This window comes from Dermacentor silvarum, chromosome 1 (genome assembly GCF_013339745.2).
Source record: "Dermacentor silvarum isolate Dsil-2018 chromosome 1, BIME_Dsil_1.4, whole genome shotgun sequence".
Classification (NCBI taxonomy): domain Eukaryota; kingdom Metazoa; phylum Arthropoda; class Arachnida; order Ixodida; family Ixodidae; genus Dermacentor; species Dermacentor silvarum.
The window spans coordinates 445082280-445098428 of record NC_051154.1 but is presented as its reverse complement, the minus strand read 5'-3'; the positions used below and the strand labels follow the sequence as shown (position 1 = coordinate 445098428).

General features: G+C 44.1%; 1 protein-coding gene across 9 annotated transcripts in view; it reads left to right on the top strand.

The window, feature by feature from the left end:
- LOC119437740 (sorbin and SH3 domain-containing protein 1-like) overlaps nt 1-16149 on the top strand; it is a 266626-nt gene that overhangs the window by 154439 nt on the left and 96038 nt on the right. For 8 of the 9 annotated variants that reach the window (XM_049660831.1, XM_037704713.2, XM_037704711.2 and 5 more), the window contains 2 exons: nt 6868-7064; nt 12874-13183. In XM_049660831.1, the coding sequence (XP_049516788.1) occupies nt 6868-7064; nt 12874-13183 (507 nt within the window). Of the gene's footprint in view, nt 1-6154; nt 6296-6867; nt 7065-12873; nt 13184-16149 lie in introns of those variants that run through there. The other variant, XM_037704719.2, reaches the window with a different exon arrangement.

Sequence of the window (16149 nt, the reverse complement as noted above, 5' to 3'; positions counted from 1 at the left end):
CAGAGTTTCTTTCGCATTCATGTTTGCGAGCGTGTTAAGTTTGCTGCGATAGCAGTTAAGAGCTCGAAGCTGGGTTTTGTGTACTTATCCGCGCGTCCGCCCTTCCGATTATACCGTCGTCATCAGACCCCGGTACACCTCCCCACCATATGGCGAAGTAAAAGAGCACCACCACGACGGCGAATCTCGCTTATGCCCCTGCGGGGCAATGTAAAGTTGGGGGCCGCGAACACGTTAACGTTACACGGGGCTATCTTTTTTTTTTTCGTGGTATTTATTCCATTAAGTATAAAATGGTGTATGTACAGGAGCTATATACAATATTGCACGCGCCAGATGGTCATAACCAGTGAATGATTGAAATTAAATTCTATGGTTTTACTTGCCACGAGCCCGATCTGATTATGAGGCACGCCGCAGTGGGGACTGCGGGTTAATTTCGATTAACTGGGGTTCTTTAACGTGCACCCAATGCCCTGCTCACTGGCGTTTTTTTTTTTTTTGCATTTCGGCCCCGTCAAAATGCGGCCGCGGCGGCCGGTATTCGATCCCATGACGTTATGCTTAGCAACGCAATGCCAAAGCCACTAAGCAACCACGGCGGGTACCAATGACTGAAAGGCAAGCAGTGCGTACAATGAAAAGCAATAAACAACGCAACACTCTATCGCACTGAAAGTATGGAAACGTGAAGCTAAACTCTTCATCAAAAGGGAGTGGTACTCTGACGGACGATAATCTTGGTCCTAAATGTCCTTCAGGTGCATAATTGTTTAAGTGAAATTTACTTTTGAGAAAACTGTTGTTTTTGCATTTTTGTCTTGCATACAAGTTTTGATGAGCTACGCAGACCTGTAAGAGTAAACAACGTGCCAAATGGTGCGTCATCACACGGTGCAAGGAGATACTGCGAGAATTTAAATGAAACTGCACTCGCGTATGGCACGTGTGGGCTAGTACTGTGCACCACACAGACTCTTAGAGTGGTGGCGTCTGCGTATGCATTTCGAGGCCATGGCAAACAATACACTGTAGCGGACAAAGAGGACGTTGTGCGCATCGCAAATAATTCGTTCTTGAAAAGATGGCGAGGTCCGCTGTGAGATTGTGCTGCTGTCGCATTAAGGAGAGCCGAAGGCAGTCTGCTGGTCTTCTTTTTTAATTATTTTTTTCCTCAATTCGAAAAGGGGCGACATCTGCACTTACGTGCTATATTCAGGCAACCTTGCGTTTCGTTAGAAAGGGCGCTATGGCCGACTCTGTTGCGATCAGGCGCATACACCGCCTTTCTATCAAATATATCCCAGGCACAAGCGTGTTTTGCGTCGGGCCCGTGCACAACCATACCACAACCATATCATTGTGGGCGGTTGACCCACTTTCCCCCGTACGCACTTGACGCGAGCGTCGGTGAATAAAGAGCAAGCAATCCAAATGCCCTTGAGCGAGTATATAGCCTTGACTTGACACCCTTCCCTATTGCGTTTGCGCAGCATGTTAACAAGACGAAATGCGAGTCCTCGTATGTAGAGCAGCAACGGCCAACTTGGTCCGTTTTACGCGAGTGACGAGCGTGATGTCCTGTGATGCTAACTTCGTTGTAGACCTTCCGGCGTATACCTTCTGGACCTCTAGTGTGCTCTTAACAAGACCGGTTTTCAGTCTACGAAAGAACGGAACCACCAGACAAATTTACGCTCCTCCTAAAAGCATTATATATATATATATATATATATATATATATATATATATATATATATATATATATATATATATATATATATAGGGAAACGAGAAGCTTAGCGCTTCATCAAAAGTGAGTACTAATCCAGCTGACTCTTGATGAATGCCGGACCCTGGCCGAAACGTCAGTGAAGTCCTGTTATATTTTCTCTACGTGCTTCTATTCTTTGCACTGTATATATATATACAGATGGTGTGCGGCGTCCTGTCACGCCATGGCCGTTATACGGTATCAGACACTTCCCTCCGCTCCTGAACGAGATACCGTGACGAAACTTTGTTGGGCCACATTATCAGCGCGCGCTGTTGGCATTTCTTTCAGGTTATCATTCGCAGTGAGGCAGAACGGCTCGCTGCTGCACTACCTTGCTCTTACGCTCTTATAGCCGATATCAGGCCCAGTAAGCATGCGTATAATATACAGTCGGCGCAGCTTGTCTGGCGCATCTCAAAGCAGTCGCCCCGATGAGTGGGAGGCGAACGCGTGGCATTTTGCTCACTCAGCCCATTACTAGCTATTCGCGGTCTGATACACATATAACGAGTATACTTTTACTAGTGGCCTGTCCCTGTATATATATATATATATATATATATATATATATATATATATATATATATACATGGCTGTGGGAGTCATATACAGGAACGCTATCATTTTGACCAGGCAGCAACGCGGAAAACAGCTGTAGTAGAGGTATAACGCGCCTGTCCTGTCGCCTTTCTATCTCTATCTTTCTTTTTTTCCTTCCGAATTTTCGCACTACTTCCGCCTTGGACAAAAAACGCCTTCGCCCCCAGTTTCTGTGGGCTCGCTATACTGCGACGAAACCGCCGTGCAGTCATATTTCGCCGCTTGAAGCGATAAGCTACCATTGCAACCTTCCAGCGAAGGTTGCCACTCCGATTTGTTGAGGAGCGAGTCACACAAAAACCTGTTCATTTCTGCCGATAAAAGCGTATAATGAGTTACTCATCAGAGGTTGCGTATACTTGTCACTGTGTAATGTAGCTTTTTATCATCTTTGACCGTTGTTGTGGTTATTCCGCGAGCTGTCTCTGATACATGTTACGCACATTTTATCCTTTGTAACTCTGTCTCACGACATCGAATATCGGCCTAAAAATATCTGTGATACATCATTACGTAGCCCTGCCTATCTGCTATGCATGTGAGAAGTTACAAAAAGGTGTCATTTTTTAAGCGTGAGAAATTATTTTTTTGTTAACATAGTATATATATAGGCCGAAAATTATGTAAAGGTGAAAGTTTTCATAGTTTTCGGCTACACTATGTAAACCGTGCTACCAATTTATGTTTAATTTTTGCCAACTGGATTTTCCTATGTTCTGAAAAAAAAAAAATCTAACGGCAATTTTACTTGCTTTTGCCGATGCCAAACACACTCGAAGTATTCAAATATTCGAAAAATTGACTATTTTGGTAGCCACACCACTTCATTGTCTTGCCATACACACCATTTGGACGACTAGATCATGCAATGTGCTTTTCAAAAAAGATATTGAAGCCTTATAGCTCAGCTGGACAGGAAAAATAAATCATCGCCAAAATGCTACAACACCTTTGGCAAAAAAAAAAAAAAAAGAGAAAAAGAAAACCTGGAGGACGAGGTTTGAGCTCCAACAAACATGAGGAAATATTTCTATATAGCTATATCTGTGATGTTCGAAAAAACGCTGGTTCATTTGGCGTAGAATGACCCACATGTCAATAATGATGCATCTAAAACAGAAAACAGTAACTGACAATGAGCCTGTCATGCAGAAAAAAAAAAAAGAATTGAAGGCTTTTTATTTAGGAAAATGCATTAAATATATTAATTTGCTGGAGAAGGCTAGGCGAAATATATGTTTCATTAATCCGATGTGTACTAGTGATATGGCAGACGTCAATAACCAAATTCATGGGTTATTATTTGAAAAATTTCCTGTTCTTCTTTTGCGTGTGCTAGAGCTTAACAGCTCGAAGATGCTGACGGCAGTTTTCGATCGCGCTGGAGAATTGCCGTCTGGACCGTCTGGATTGAAGAAGTGTAATTAGCATCGGTGTCACACCGGTAATTTCGATCCTCATTACTCAATTTTCCCAACTTGGTCTAAGAACGAAACTTGCTTGAGTATAGTAGCAACGGAAGCCAAGCGCGCTTGAGGTGACCGTGTCGCAATGCTCAGTTAGCATTGTGCGTTGGCTCGTGTAAACTCGAAGCGTGTATATGTGTGACATATGGTATACTCGTAAGTCGATCGAAACGAGTGCCCAAAAATGACTGCGTATAGCAGCGCTCTATCGATCTTTATCGATTGACTGCGCACGCTCTAAAATGTCCGTGTGACAGGAGCGCGCTGTCACACGGCAACTTTCGGGGCGTTTTTGAGTCGATACAGGTCGAACTTTCAGCACAGCAAGCACTGCTGCACGCCACCTTCAAGTACGCTTGAGTTCACTCGATCGCACTGTACTCACGTGCACTTCCTGCTTTGGTCGCGTTTGAAAAGATCGATGCTAATCTACTTCGCCGAGCGTTGGAACTGCCTGTGTGACAGAGTCGCAGCTCCCTGAAAGCCAACGTTCACTTCGTTATCGCTTTTAATTACAAAATGAAGAAAAGACAACGTTAGAGTCGTTTCTAATGGCAACTACTGTCTCTGTAGCCTGGATGCGAAGATATATGTATGCTTGCCGAGTTGGGCAGTGCCTTTGAGCTGCTACTTCCTGCCTTCATGTTAATTATTTTTTACATGGCATTGTTATGTCAGTTTGACGGCTACATTAATTTTGTCATGCTGGCGTTCGCAGTGAATTCCGTGTGTGCTCGCCGTCGCGCGAACAGCTGACTCTGACACCTCGTTGAAATATGGCATCGCCGGTGCTGTTCATGGACACAATTAATTAATGCACGCGCATCGCATTCCTTTCTGTCGCATCTGTCGGTGCATTGGACGGCGAAGCTGAAAGGCGCTTTTTAAATATGACTCGGAACAATGCACACGGAAGGGACGTGGGATGCAAGCAAGCGGGAGTATTGGCCTCCGGCCGTCGACATCACGAAGGCCAAGTATGTGGAGGCAGGAGTGTGTACGCTTCTTTTCCTTTTGTCACGAGTTTCTAGATCAAAGAATACGAAAACAAGTACGCGAAATGAATGAAAAGCCGCGCGACTGCCACACAGGGCGCGCCAAACCGCGAAATTCATTGGACAGTATAGTCATTCACAAATTAACACAGAAAGAAAGAAACAAGGAAACTTAGTGATTGTAGTTCACGGCGAGTATATTTGAATGTGATAATGAACCGACACGATAAATCAATTAATTGTGATTCGGTGCGAAGGCAACTTCGCAAAATGAGGACAGTGTTGTTATGCTGGTTTGCTACTATTTTCCCCGCTGGTTGGAATTTTTATCCGCATTTATCGTCGCGCACAGCGAATATCAGACACGCATACCAATGCCAGTTCGATATGCGACATTGTATTTGCCGTCTACTGCTTGAGCCCCCGGGGATATCTATGGCAATTGTAAGGGAAAATTGGCCCGTTGAACGTGTTTCCTTCGGCAGCCTTAATGCCCCCCCCCCCCTTTTTTTTTTGGGGGGGGGGGGGGGGGCGGGGCACGATGCTTTGATAGACCGATATCCGCTGGACCGTCTCGCCGCGGTAAGGTGCCGGTAACGTCATGGAGCAATGTAAAATGGGTATCATCACTGATTGTTTTCTATTAGTAGAAAACCGTATGACATCTCTGAGGTCGAGGCATTTCTCTCCACAACATGACCACAAAGTTCTGCAAGCAGCCTTCAACCTTTAATGTGACGCTGAGATCATTTACTGCGACTGCAGCAGGCTCGCACAACTGACACCACCGCCTTCTGCAGAACCACTTTATGATGCACACAACGTCGTTCCTTGCCAGCTCCTCTCAAATATACGCGCCGACACCACTACTCTCGGAGTCCCGCTGGGAAGCGTTAATTGCCTAAGGCCAAATTTCATTAACGGTAGTGGGCAAGCTTTAAACCCTTGCGTGATTAATGAACTGTCCTTTCCGTGTTTTTCTGATTAAATACCTCCAAATTTCACCATCGAGCGACGACTCCCTTGGAGTAATGAAAACACATCTCAGAGGCCATGCTTTTGTGTTCTGCAGGCGCGGGAAGCGATTGTGAGGACCACAACACGTCAAGGTGGCCGTGTTTTGAACTCGTAAGGAGAGATGAGAAAATGCTGAAGAGAAAAACAAACGCTCTTTACTGCAGTACATGAGCAAAATAAATGTATTTATTGGCAATTTATTTTATCTCTGGCAGGGAAATCTGCATCGCGAACGTACCAAAACAAAAGGTCGTCAAAACATGGCGTCGAAGTATCACGTGACCGTTCTGCCGCCGGTCGTACGCGGGTGCGTTGTTGTCTGTGGCCTCGCAATAATAAGACTCTCGTACTTTTTTGATGCGCAAATGAGGGTGGACGTGAACAGGTGGCTCGCTGTTAGGTGCGAAAACGGCTATCGAACTCACAGGAAACATATCCAGGTAGGCATTTCAGCTTGTTAACATTTTATTCCACTATGTGCATCGCAGTCAGTGTGTTGTCGATTGCGCGTTAAGGCTGTATGCGAAGAGTAACGGTAGTCGCTCGACCTCACTTTCAGATAGCAGAAGTGCTCCAAATTTCCTCGAGCTGCGAGCACTGTACGGGAAAGCCTTCCCTAGAAGTTTGTTGGACTGTGTTTTGCGTTATTTGTGCGCTCCATTTTCTTTTTTTCTCGATTTTGCGCTGGTAGCCAGTATGTGCAATTAGCATTACCAAGTGCCAGCATTGCGTGCACCGCTGCGCCGGTGCTCGCGATTACGCGCTTGGCGATGTTTGATCGCGATGCTTGCTTTTGTAAAACGTTTGCGACACGGGCGTCGTCTCGTTGGAGCGTATAAGCACGCGATCTCGTCGATCGCTTTTCGCGTGTACGACGCGCTGCATCTATTTCTATCTGAATGCGGAAATTTCACGGCCGCTAAAACGTAGCTAAAGAAAAAAAGAAATGCAAAGTGAGCTTTGCGTAAAGAGTGCTGACGTCGCCCCGTCTCTCGTTTCGCTCTCTGTGCAGTATGGAGCCCGTGGTCGAATGACACCAGCGTCAGCGGAGTGAAGATGGAGCAAGCGAACGGTACTCTCAAGGTCAGCGCCGAGGGCGGGAGCGCGTCATACGCGGCTGACGTCGCGAATGGCAGCGTCACGCCGGGATACCGGCCCGTCAAGTTCTCGCCTACGGCGCATTTGGTGCCGAGTCCGATTCAGTCGCAGGTGAGCATGACGGTTTATTTACAAACACATTTTTTATTCGGGTGCACCGAACCTCGGCGTATGCGAGATCAAATGCATGAAGCCAATCGCAACTGCTGGTTTCACGCATTTGTTGTATGCGCTGACCTTTAGCACAAGCTGTGCAGCATAAATTGTTGTTGTTGTTGTTGTTGCCTCAATAAATTGCCCGCACGTTAACTTTGTCTTCTATATAGCGTAACGTGTGTAAAGTGAGAACCAGTGCATCTGGGGACACATGTTCGTCATTGTTGTAACTCGTATCGTGTCATTTAAATAATGTGCCTATAGATGATTTCCCGACGTTTAAGCGTCTTGTGTGAAGTTGCGTTATGAGAAGGTGCGGTTCGAACTGATTTTTCCAGGCAGCGCGTTGGTTTGTACTCGGTGATTCCTTTAGTCTGCCGGAGATCATTGCTGTGTATATACTATAGTGCATAATTAAGGTCATAAGTGCATGTCTCTGACATTGTCTGTGACAACTCAGATACGTGCATTGAGCTATTCTGTGACTATTTGGATAACTTGTTTTGTAAAGTAAATGGCATATATATTTTATTTGAAGTGTGAGGCTTGTATGTATAGCTTGTGCTGCATTTTTGAAGCATGAAGTGCAGAACTTTGTGATGTACTTTATACACATTAAAGGGGCACCCCCTTGTATTTTTACTTCATGGTCGTACATCTGAAGGTCAAAACTGAAGCAATATACGAAGAGCGTCGACAACTGTGCTGTGTTGTTAGAGAGGGGTAAAATGTTCATTAGCATTGTTTGTCCTAGGGCCCCTGCTCGTTACTCGATGGCAGCATATTGCCAATGACAGCCGGGCCGGGATTGCATTTTGTATTAATTCTACATTCTTTTTGCCCTTTGTCATTGGTCAGCTCTTCTATCACAAGGATCAGCCTCCCAGGGGGATGGGTGATAAAAAAGTAGTTGAATTGAGCAAAAAGAACTCTGGCAAAATACAGCATCTGTTTATCCAGCTGTGCAGTCAGTTTTGCCTGAGAACTCCTGAGGTATGGGGATTTTTCTGTTGCGCCTCTTGGTGAGGTTTAAGTGTACCAATGGGCCGGCTGTCCAAGCCCCACGGTCATAAGGTGCACCGCAGGGCCTCCTGTCCTCTCATTAGCTTGCACAATTTTTCAGAAAGCTCTTGTTTTATGCAGCTTTGACAGTGTCCATGTAGCTTAGAGTGCATTAAAGCACTTGCTGTGCTCATTATACAAAATGAGGCTCGTGTCTGTGAGATTTCTGTAAGAAAGCCTGCAAGGGACCAGTGAGGTTGCTGCAAGATTTCTATGAGATTTCTGCAAGAAAGCCTATGCAATTGCTGTGAGGTTCCTGCGAAATCTTCAGAAGCATGTGAAGTAGTTCTAGAGAACTCGTGGGAAAACCACCTGGATTTGCAGTGCCTCTCAAGAATGCATTAAAAAATGGTGATTTTTTTGTTGTGAAGGTAACACGTACATGCAACTGCTCTGTATGTGAATCAGCTATATGCTGCAGTTCAAACGTTAGGTGGTGAATATGTAAGCTTGACTCATTAATTATCAATCTGTATTCAAATACTGGAGATGATGTGTCTCCTTCACTGAATTTGATAGCACTTAAAGGGGGGGGGGGCCTTCACAATATTTGGCCATTTTAAACAGACAAGCACAGCGCATACTTCATGCACCTACGATTGTGTCTGCAAAGTGTTACAGTGCTGTGTGTCGCAGAAACAGATTAGAATGGTACCACTAAGTGTATGCTGAGCGCGCTGACATTCTTTGAACTTTGATACTTACCTATGGCATTGTAAAACTTCCATTCATTCTTGCATTGTCTAGGTCACCACACATATAGAAACAAAAGTGCATAGAAAAGAAGGAAACTGATTTCTCAAAATAAGAATGTCATTACACTACACACGTGGTTTGAGGGATACACCAATAGAGACAGATATACCTCGACTGATTTCCGAGATACCAGTGCCATGAGCAAAACAGCAAAAAATGAGCTTCCTAGAGGACAGCCTCCAGATTTTGAGGTCCTACATTTGAAATCAAAATCCATGGGAGTTACAGTACTTGCTGTCGCCATAAACACGGCTGTGTTTTCCTGTCAAATTTTTAACTCGGGTGGTTTTGTTGTTTTCTATTACCCCACATAGTCAAGAGCACCTTCGAAGCCTGCCCAACTTTTCTTCCTCTGCACGCAGACAACTTTCTGTGTCTATGCAGACAAAGCTTTTCTTGTAGAGCTTCTGAACTTTTATGAAAACACTAAGTAGTTTAGAATCATTCAGTATCACTTAAAGTTTTGGTTTTTCCATCTATAGCACCACTGTGGTGGAAAAGTAGAGGGAGAGCTTTTCTGATCATTTTGCCTGTCTCTCATTCTAATATTCACAATAAAACAATTGATTACAATGCCAAAATGTTACATAATACTTTTTTCATATCACTTTTTTTGTGAAATAAAAATTACACGTTTGAGTGTGCCTGCTTTTCTATGGGTGATGTTTCCATCGTGATGAGTCCTAGTAGGATTAGGGACACTAAAATGATGATGCAATCTTGAAAAAAATATTTTATCAGTCAGACTTTGTTTAGTTGCGGCTATTTATTTATTACATAAACCCACATTCGCTTCAAGAGCATTATAGCAAGGGGGGGGGGGATGTTACACATTTTGCACATTTGTAGGGGTAAGTACAATACGTAGTGTCACACAAAGCGAACAAGGCTTTAAAAGCAGGTAAAAGAAAGCAAAGGTCACTAGAGACATAATGACATTATCAGGTAAAGAAACAGAGCATTATAGGCCTTGAATATGCATATAAAACTGAGAATTCGATGCGATGTTTACAATTGTTTCAGGAAGCTGGTTTCATTCAGATGTTGTTCGCTGAAAAAAAATGACTACTTGAGCAAGTTGCTTCTGGCAGTTATCTCCCAAACTTTGAAACAGTGGTCACGGCGATGCTAAAGGTAGTTGGGAGATGTGAAATAGATGGGAGAGACTGAAGGCCCGTGGGGACACTATTCTTTTGTTGTGAACATAATACACAACCCTAGAATAAAGATAGGTTTATGGTATGGCAGGAGGGATGTGCGCCACTAGATCTCTTGAGGTACTCGTTTTTAAGTGCATTTGTTACTTCATCATCACTGTTAGTTTATGCCAATGACAAACACAAATACTAGCGTATAATCTTTCTGCAAATACTTGAAGGAATCGTATGAAATTACATTTAAGAGGGGGCAGTCAAGCTCCGGACTATATCCAGCAGATGTTTCACACGTGTGCTTTCACTCTGTGGCTGGCTGGATAACCACAGAAAGTCACCGGTCAGCGTAGCTCGACTGAGAGTCCAGGCAGTATGCAATCCTCGCACTACCAGTGTCTTTTTCAGCACTATTTAAAGAATGACATTGAATTTTTTTATTTTCGTAGTTTTGTTTGTTTTAGAATTGAACAAATGATGCAGGTAATATGGAGTCCGAGAAGCAGGCTTTCTAGCATTGCTTCTTACGGTGGGAAATGTGATATGCTGCACCGTACATTTGTTTAAGTAGGTGTCTGCAATATTTCATGATATTTGCTTAATTCTCATATATGTGCCTTGGACTGTTAAAAGTTGGTGGAATTGTTGGGAAGGAAAAGACAAATGTGTGATTGACAGTATATGGTGGCATTCCTTTCCATGTGGCATCTGAAGATGGTGGATGACTGTTGTTATGGTATTGGCAAAAAAAAGTGCAGCGAGTTTTTTTATAAAGTCTTTAGTCATGACTCGCGTGGGTATGTTGTATATCTCGAAATGGGGTCGAAGTGAAGTCATAATACGTCTTGAAGGCAAAGTCAGTCGAAAATTTTGTAAAAAAGTTGAAGGTAATTGTAAAATTGAACTCCTGGGTAAATATAGTAGAGCATATGCAATTCTGCCCTCTTTTCTTTTTAACCATTGTTTCTGGAAGGGGTGTGGCCTCCTGTTTACCCCTTTTGACACTAGTAGTATGCATCATGCCAGAAAAGTAAGACTTTTATTGGCCAAAGCTTACATGTTTTTTTCTTGGCCAAGAACAGTTGTGTGTGCATTCTCTCAATAATGAGGGAGAAAGAATGAAGAGAGAAAGTGTTCCTGTGATTTCAAGCATTTTATCCAGTGTGCCGAGTTGTGAAGGCGTCTGCGATTTCTTGTTTGTGAAATATGCAATCGTACAGTCGCGATCAAAACTTTAGGGACCACGGCACGAGCAAAAATTATAATATATTCAAGTGCAGCTTCGCGGCCTGGAATTGGTTTAATACATTGCATTGGTCAAACACGTGCACGTACGCGTGTGCTCTTGATTTCAGCCGGAATGCCCAGGCTGCGACAAAAAAAAATAAAAAATCGTGTTACCTTTGGTCCCCAAACTTTTGATTGTGACTGTACATTTGTTGCACTTTGCATGGTAATATATTTTAATTTAAAACAGACATCTGAGTATTTAGCAGAAAGAATGTAAAACACCCAAGTCAATGTTTAGGCATAAAAGCTTCAGCATTGTACATGGCCAAGTAGTGGTTAGCACTGACCAAAGGATTGTACTAGCTACATTATCCAAGGTGATAAATTTTTGAACATCATGTTTTTATACAGCTGTACCCTTGTATAGCTAGGCCACTGTATTCCACCTGTGGTGTTTCACACACATGAAATGCATCGTTTCTTGTGATCTAAACGAGACATTCAGGAAGGTAGACACTTGAAGTGATCGACAGTGGTCAAACAAGAAACATTGTCTCTCCCGAGCCAACATTTCGACGACGGGATTTGCTTTCATCAGGGCAACAACTGCTTAGTTGTTGCCATGACAAAGACAACTCCCCTTGTCGAAACGGCTCCAGAAACATCCCATGTTTTCTTTTAATGAAGCCTACACATCTGTGCCTATATTCATCTTCATTGTGCCTTCAGCAGTTCATGTTCTTCCCTCTCTTTTGCTCGTTTCTCCATCCCATGATGAAACCATGCTGCTCGATACTTTTGGTATAAAACCCTGCCGTGGCAGTTACATCAACCGGTGTGGTGCTCTGCAGTAGGCCCTATCCTACTTATCCTGCTTACTGAAAGCATTCACAGAGAGGCCATGCCAAAAAATGTATGTTCAGATAAACATGGGTATTGTCACGAGCAGTGTAGTGCAAAAATTTAGCAGAGTGGGGTTACAATGACAATGTGTCCTTTTTGCACGTACTACAGTATAAAAAAATGTCAATGGCAAAAGTTTCTGAAGACCTTCAGGTAGAAAACAAAGATGGAACAAAGTGGTCATGCTATGTGACATTTATTGAAGTTGCGAACTTTAGAGTTTTTCTAAATCCATATTGGGAAAATCGTTTGTGAAGTGTTCATCAAGCTTTATGTGATTCAGTACCTAAGTTCTGTAGCTGGACTAACAGCATGGAAGTTTTCACAGAACGAGTGAATGAATATATACAGCATGACGACAATGAGCTGCAATTTACCTAGCCAAATATAATCTTTATTGCATTCAAAATGCTGTCAAACTGTTTAATTTGCAGTTTATATGCTGGGAAATGACATTTCTTGCTCAGATCCTGTATTTTTACTTGATTTGTTTTTCAGCTCAGCACCCTCTGCTACATTAGTCACCATGAGCATGACATAAAAGGTGTGCTTAAGTTTGAGTAAATATAGTGGGACATAAGAAATATGGTAGTCTTAGCATAGAAATTATATAAAAATTCTGATCTCCGCAGTGTTTTACCTGACACACACACTACTTTTAGGCACCGCAGGAAACAGGAGCCGCCACTCCACCCTCTCCCACAGCAGCGCTCAAGTCTTGCTGGAATCCCATTGTAAGCCAGCTCAAGGAACAGCACTCACCGCGGGCTGAGCAGCACCAGCAGCAGCGGACGCCCCCATTGATGCCTGCCGGCACCACAGCATCCCCACTGAGCACCCCAGGCACACCTCCTACGGTGTATCCCATACCGCCACCCCCGCCTGCATACCCAGCACAACAGCCTCACAGGAGCCCCTCAGGCCTGCCCCCATCTCAGAGCCCCACAGTCACTCTGCTGCAGAAGGCACGAGGTAGGAGTCGATGATGTATTAGTATGTCTATGATGAAGTTGGGCCCATGATTGCCCTAAAAAAAAAACAACTTGGTTCAGTGTGCTCGCACACACAACACTGACTGCATTCTAAAAGGTGACGGCACAACATAAAGACTAGACATGAAGAAACTACAGCTTGTTGTCCCAAACACCCACACACACATAATAACTAGCATGCTGTTAGTTGTACTTGCTCACGTCAAGTCTAGGGATTGTCATAAATGTTGCCATTAGAAATGCACAGCTGCTGGTTGTCTAGGCAACTTTAGTATGGTAGCAGTCTGTAGACTTCCTCCGTGAATGGTCTATAGTTGTGAAGTGGTCTCAGGCCCCGACATCTGCTCCATGAATTATTGGAGCCGCACCAGAACATAGCCAAGGTTGCATTGAATGGACAGCAGGTTGAAAGGACGGCAGGCCAACAGAACACCTGGCTGCAACTGTCAGCTAGCACAAGGTTAGTCAAACATCATGATGCCCTGGTTAGCAGGCCAGTCAGCAAGCCACCAGGTTCTCGCATCATACGGACAACAGCAAATATTCACTGGCCGTAAACAGTAGGCCGGTAGTACAGCGAGCCACCAAGTCCGCTCAGCAGGCAGGACGCCAGGCAATGATTTGGTCATTGAGAACCAGCTGCCGTTGCAGATTTTTCTGCTCACTGTCTTGCACGGCATGCAGCAGGTGTCTTATCTTTGTAGAAAACAGTGCAAAAGAAAACAGGTGCACATGCATTGATGCAGCTTTGTGCTGTGTTCACTGAAGTGCACCTGTACCAACTTGCTCAAGTGTCAGCTCTTATGAATTTTCATTTGTATGGTTGCTGACTCTCTGGTTTATCTGCCTTATGGCTTAGACATTTGAATTGACACTCTCAATACCCTTCCTGGACACACTATGCTTTGACACTTGTTGCAAATGGGTTAGGTTGCCTGGCAACTAATTCATCAGCACTGATAAGAGAAAGTGCCACAGGTTGTTGTGTGAAAAGCAGTCTGTACAACCGCACAGGGCACTTTAGACCCCCTGTGTTGCTACCTGACACTGAGGTCTGAGTGAATGTGCACAAAATTGAAGCTCGGCTTTTGGGATGTATTTAGGAACTGTAAAGAATCGGAAAGAATTTTCTTTACGGAGCAACTGAATTTTGTTGCACAATAAAAACTGTGCCATTCAAAAGAATATTGCCACTGTGATCAATAGCTGTGTTCAGTAGCTGTAGACCCGCAATCATGGTATGAAACATTATTTACCCCATCATTTGACAAATAGTTAATGACATCCTCTTTTATTGTGACCAGTCTTGTTTTGATTTCAAAGAGTACTGAGAGTGCTATGACATCGAAAAACATGTGATAAATGTAACAGTTTATCACGTGACACCACAAACTGTTAAGGTGCACCGGACACATTCACACTGTGAAAAAAGGCTGAGTGCATATAATTCGTATAAATAAGCTTATCAAGGGGGCTTCAGCGCATTTAGCCGTCTCCTGTGTTGCCAAAGAATTACCTAATCAGTTCTTCCCGTCTCCCTCGCTGCAAGTTACACTCGAACCTCGTGTCATTTGATTTTCCTGGCAGCAACGTTGGAGATCGAGAACACAAGAAATGACCCAATACAGTAACACTTCTTTTTTACCAGTTAATACGTTCCCGGATAACACAATCTCTTGGCACCAACGTTCAGTACATTGTCAAACTATGATCATATGTTATGTTATCCTGCTGCTAGATCCCACACGAACAAGAAAAGGCATGAGGCATGCGTGATCAAGAGCAATAGGCGCCCACCACGGCAGCTTCCCCGCAGTACTCGGCTGCCCATGTCACGTGAAAAGGCCAGCACGCACTCAGTTTCCTCTTCCGGTACCAGCAAATCTCGCGGGCTGTCGCTCGTCGCATACTCCCATTCACAGCTACCGCTGCCAACCCTATTGCATACACACAGTGCATGTGGCATAGCACCTTTGGAAGACTACTGCATGCTTCTAATAGGCATTAACCCAAATGTGCCACTGTTCCCTACTGCAGGTGGTACAAGGTGAGCATCATGTTTCACTCTGATGGCATCGTATTGCAGCGTCGCCGACCAGCTTGATTTCGTTTCGCTTTCCCAACGTTGTCTTTAAACCCTACGTAACAGGAAAATGACAAAGCCCGTCTTCTGTCCGCATCGTGTTTCGCCACCAGCTCGATTTCATTTTGGTTTCCCTTCGCTGTCTGTAAACACTCTGCAACAGGAAAATGATAAAGTGCATCACGGTGCTGCAATGATTCTCGCCTAGTGGGCACATCAAAACTTTCCGCCAGGATGCCCCACCCGAAGAAGCTGCTGACACTAGGCTGAATTCGAGGAGCACGAACGTAAGCTTGCCGAAGCTGCAAGAACAACAATGCACCTCTCTGGCCGCTCAGGCCCTATCAGTTCAGAATGTGTTGGCGCCTCGTCCTGCAACGATTTACGCAATGCTTCGCCTTGTGTAGATGTTAACTACAAGTGAGTGTGCCAAATTTTTTAGTGACTTCGTATCTTTTCCTGGTTAGTATCGTATTTTCCACACTATAAGTTGCACCTGTGTATAAGTTGTACTCCCTACTTCTGGCGAGTTTCTAAAAAAAAATTGGCATTTAAGTCGCTGCAGTGTTTAAGACGTACCTATTTTCAATTGTCGGAATGATGAAATGCGATAATTCGATTGCACACCCATTGCAAAATGCCGTTTGAGGGCACTATGCATCCATAAACAAAACTTTGACTAGCCGCAAATTCTAGCAAGAAAAGCTACAACCAACATTTGTTGCACTTCACTCGAAGACATTGAACGTCTCGTCCTTCGCCGCAGTCAAAAAGTTCATCTATACTTCGGCCGGCAGCATCGATGGAGCACCGTTGGCAGCCCCTGAATAACTTTTACAACAGATTGTAGGCATGTCTGTGGC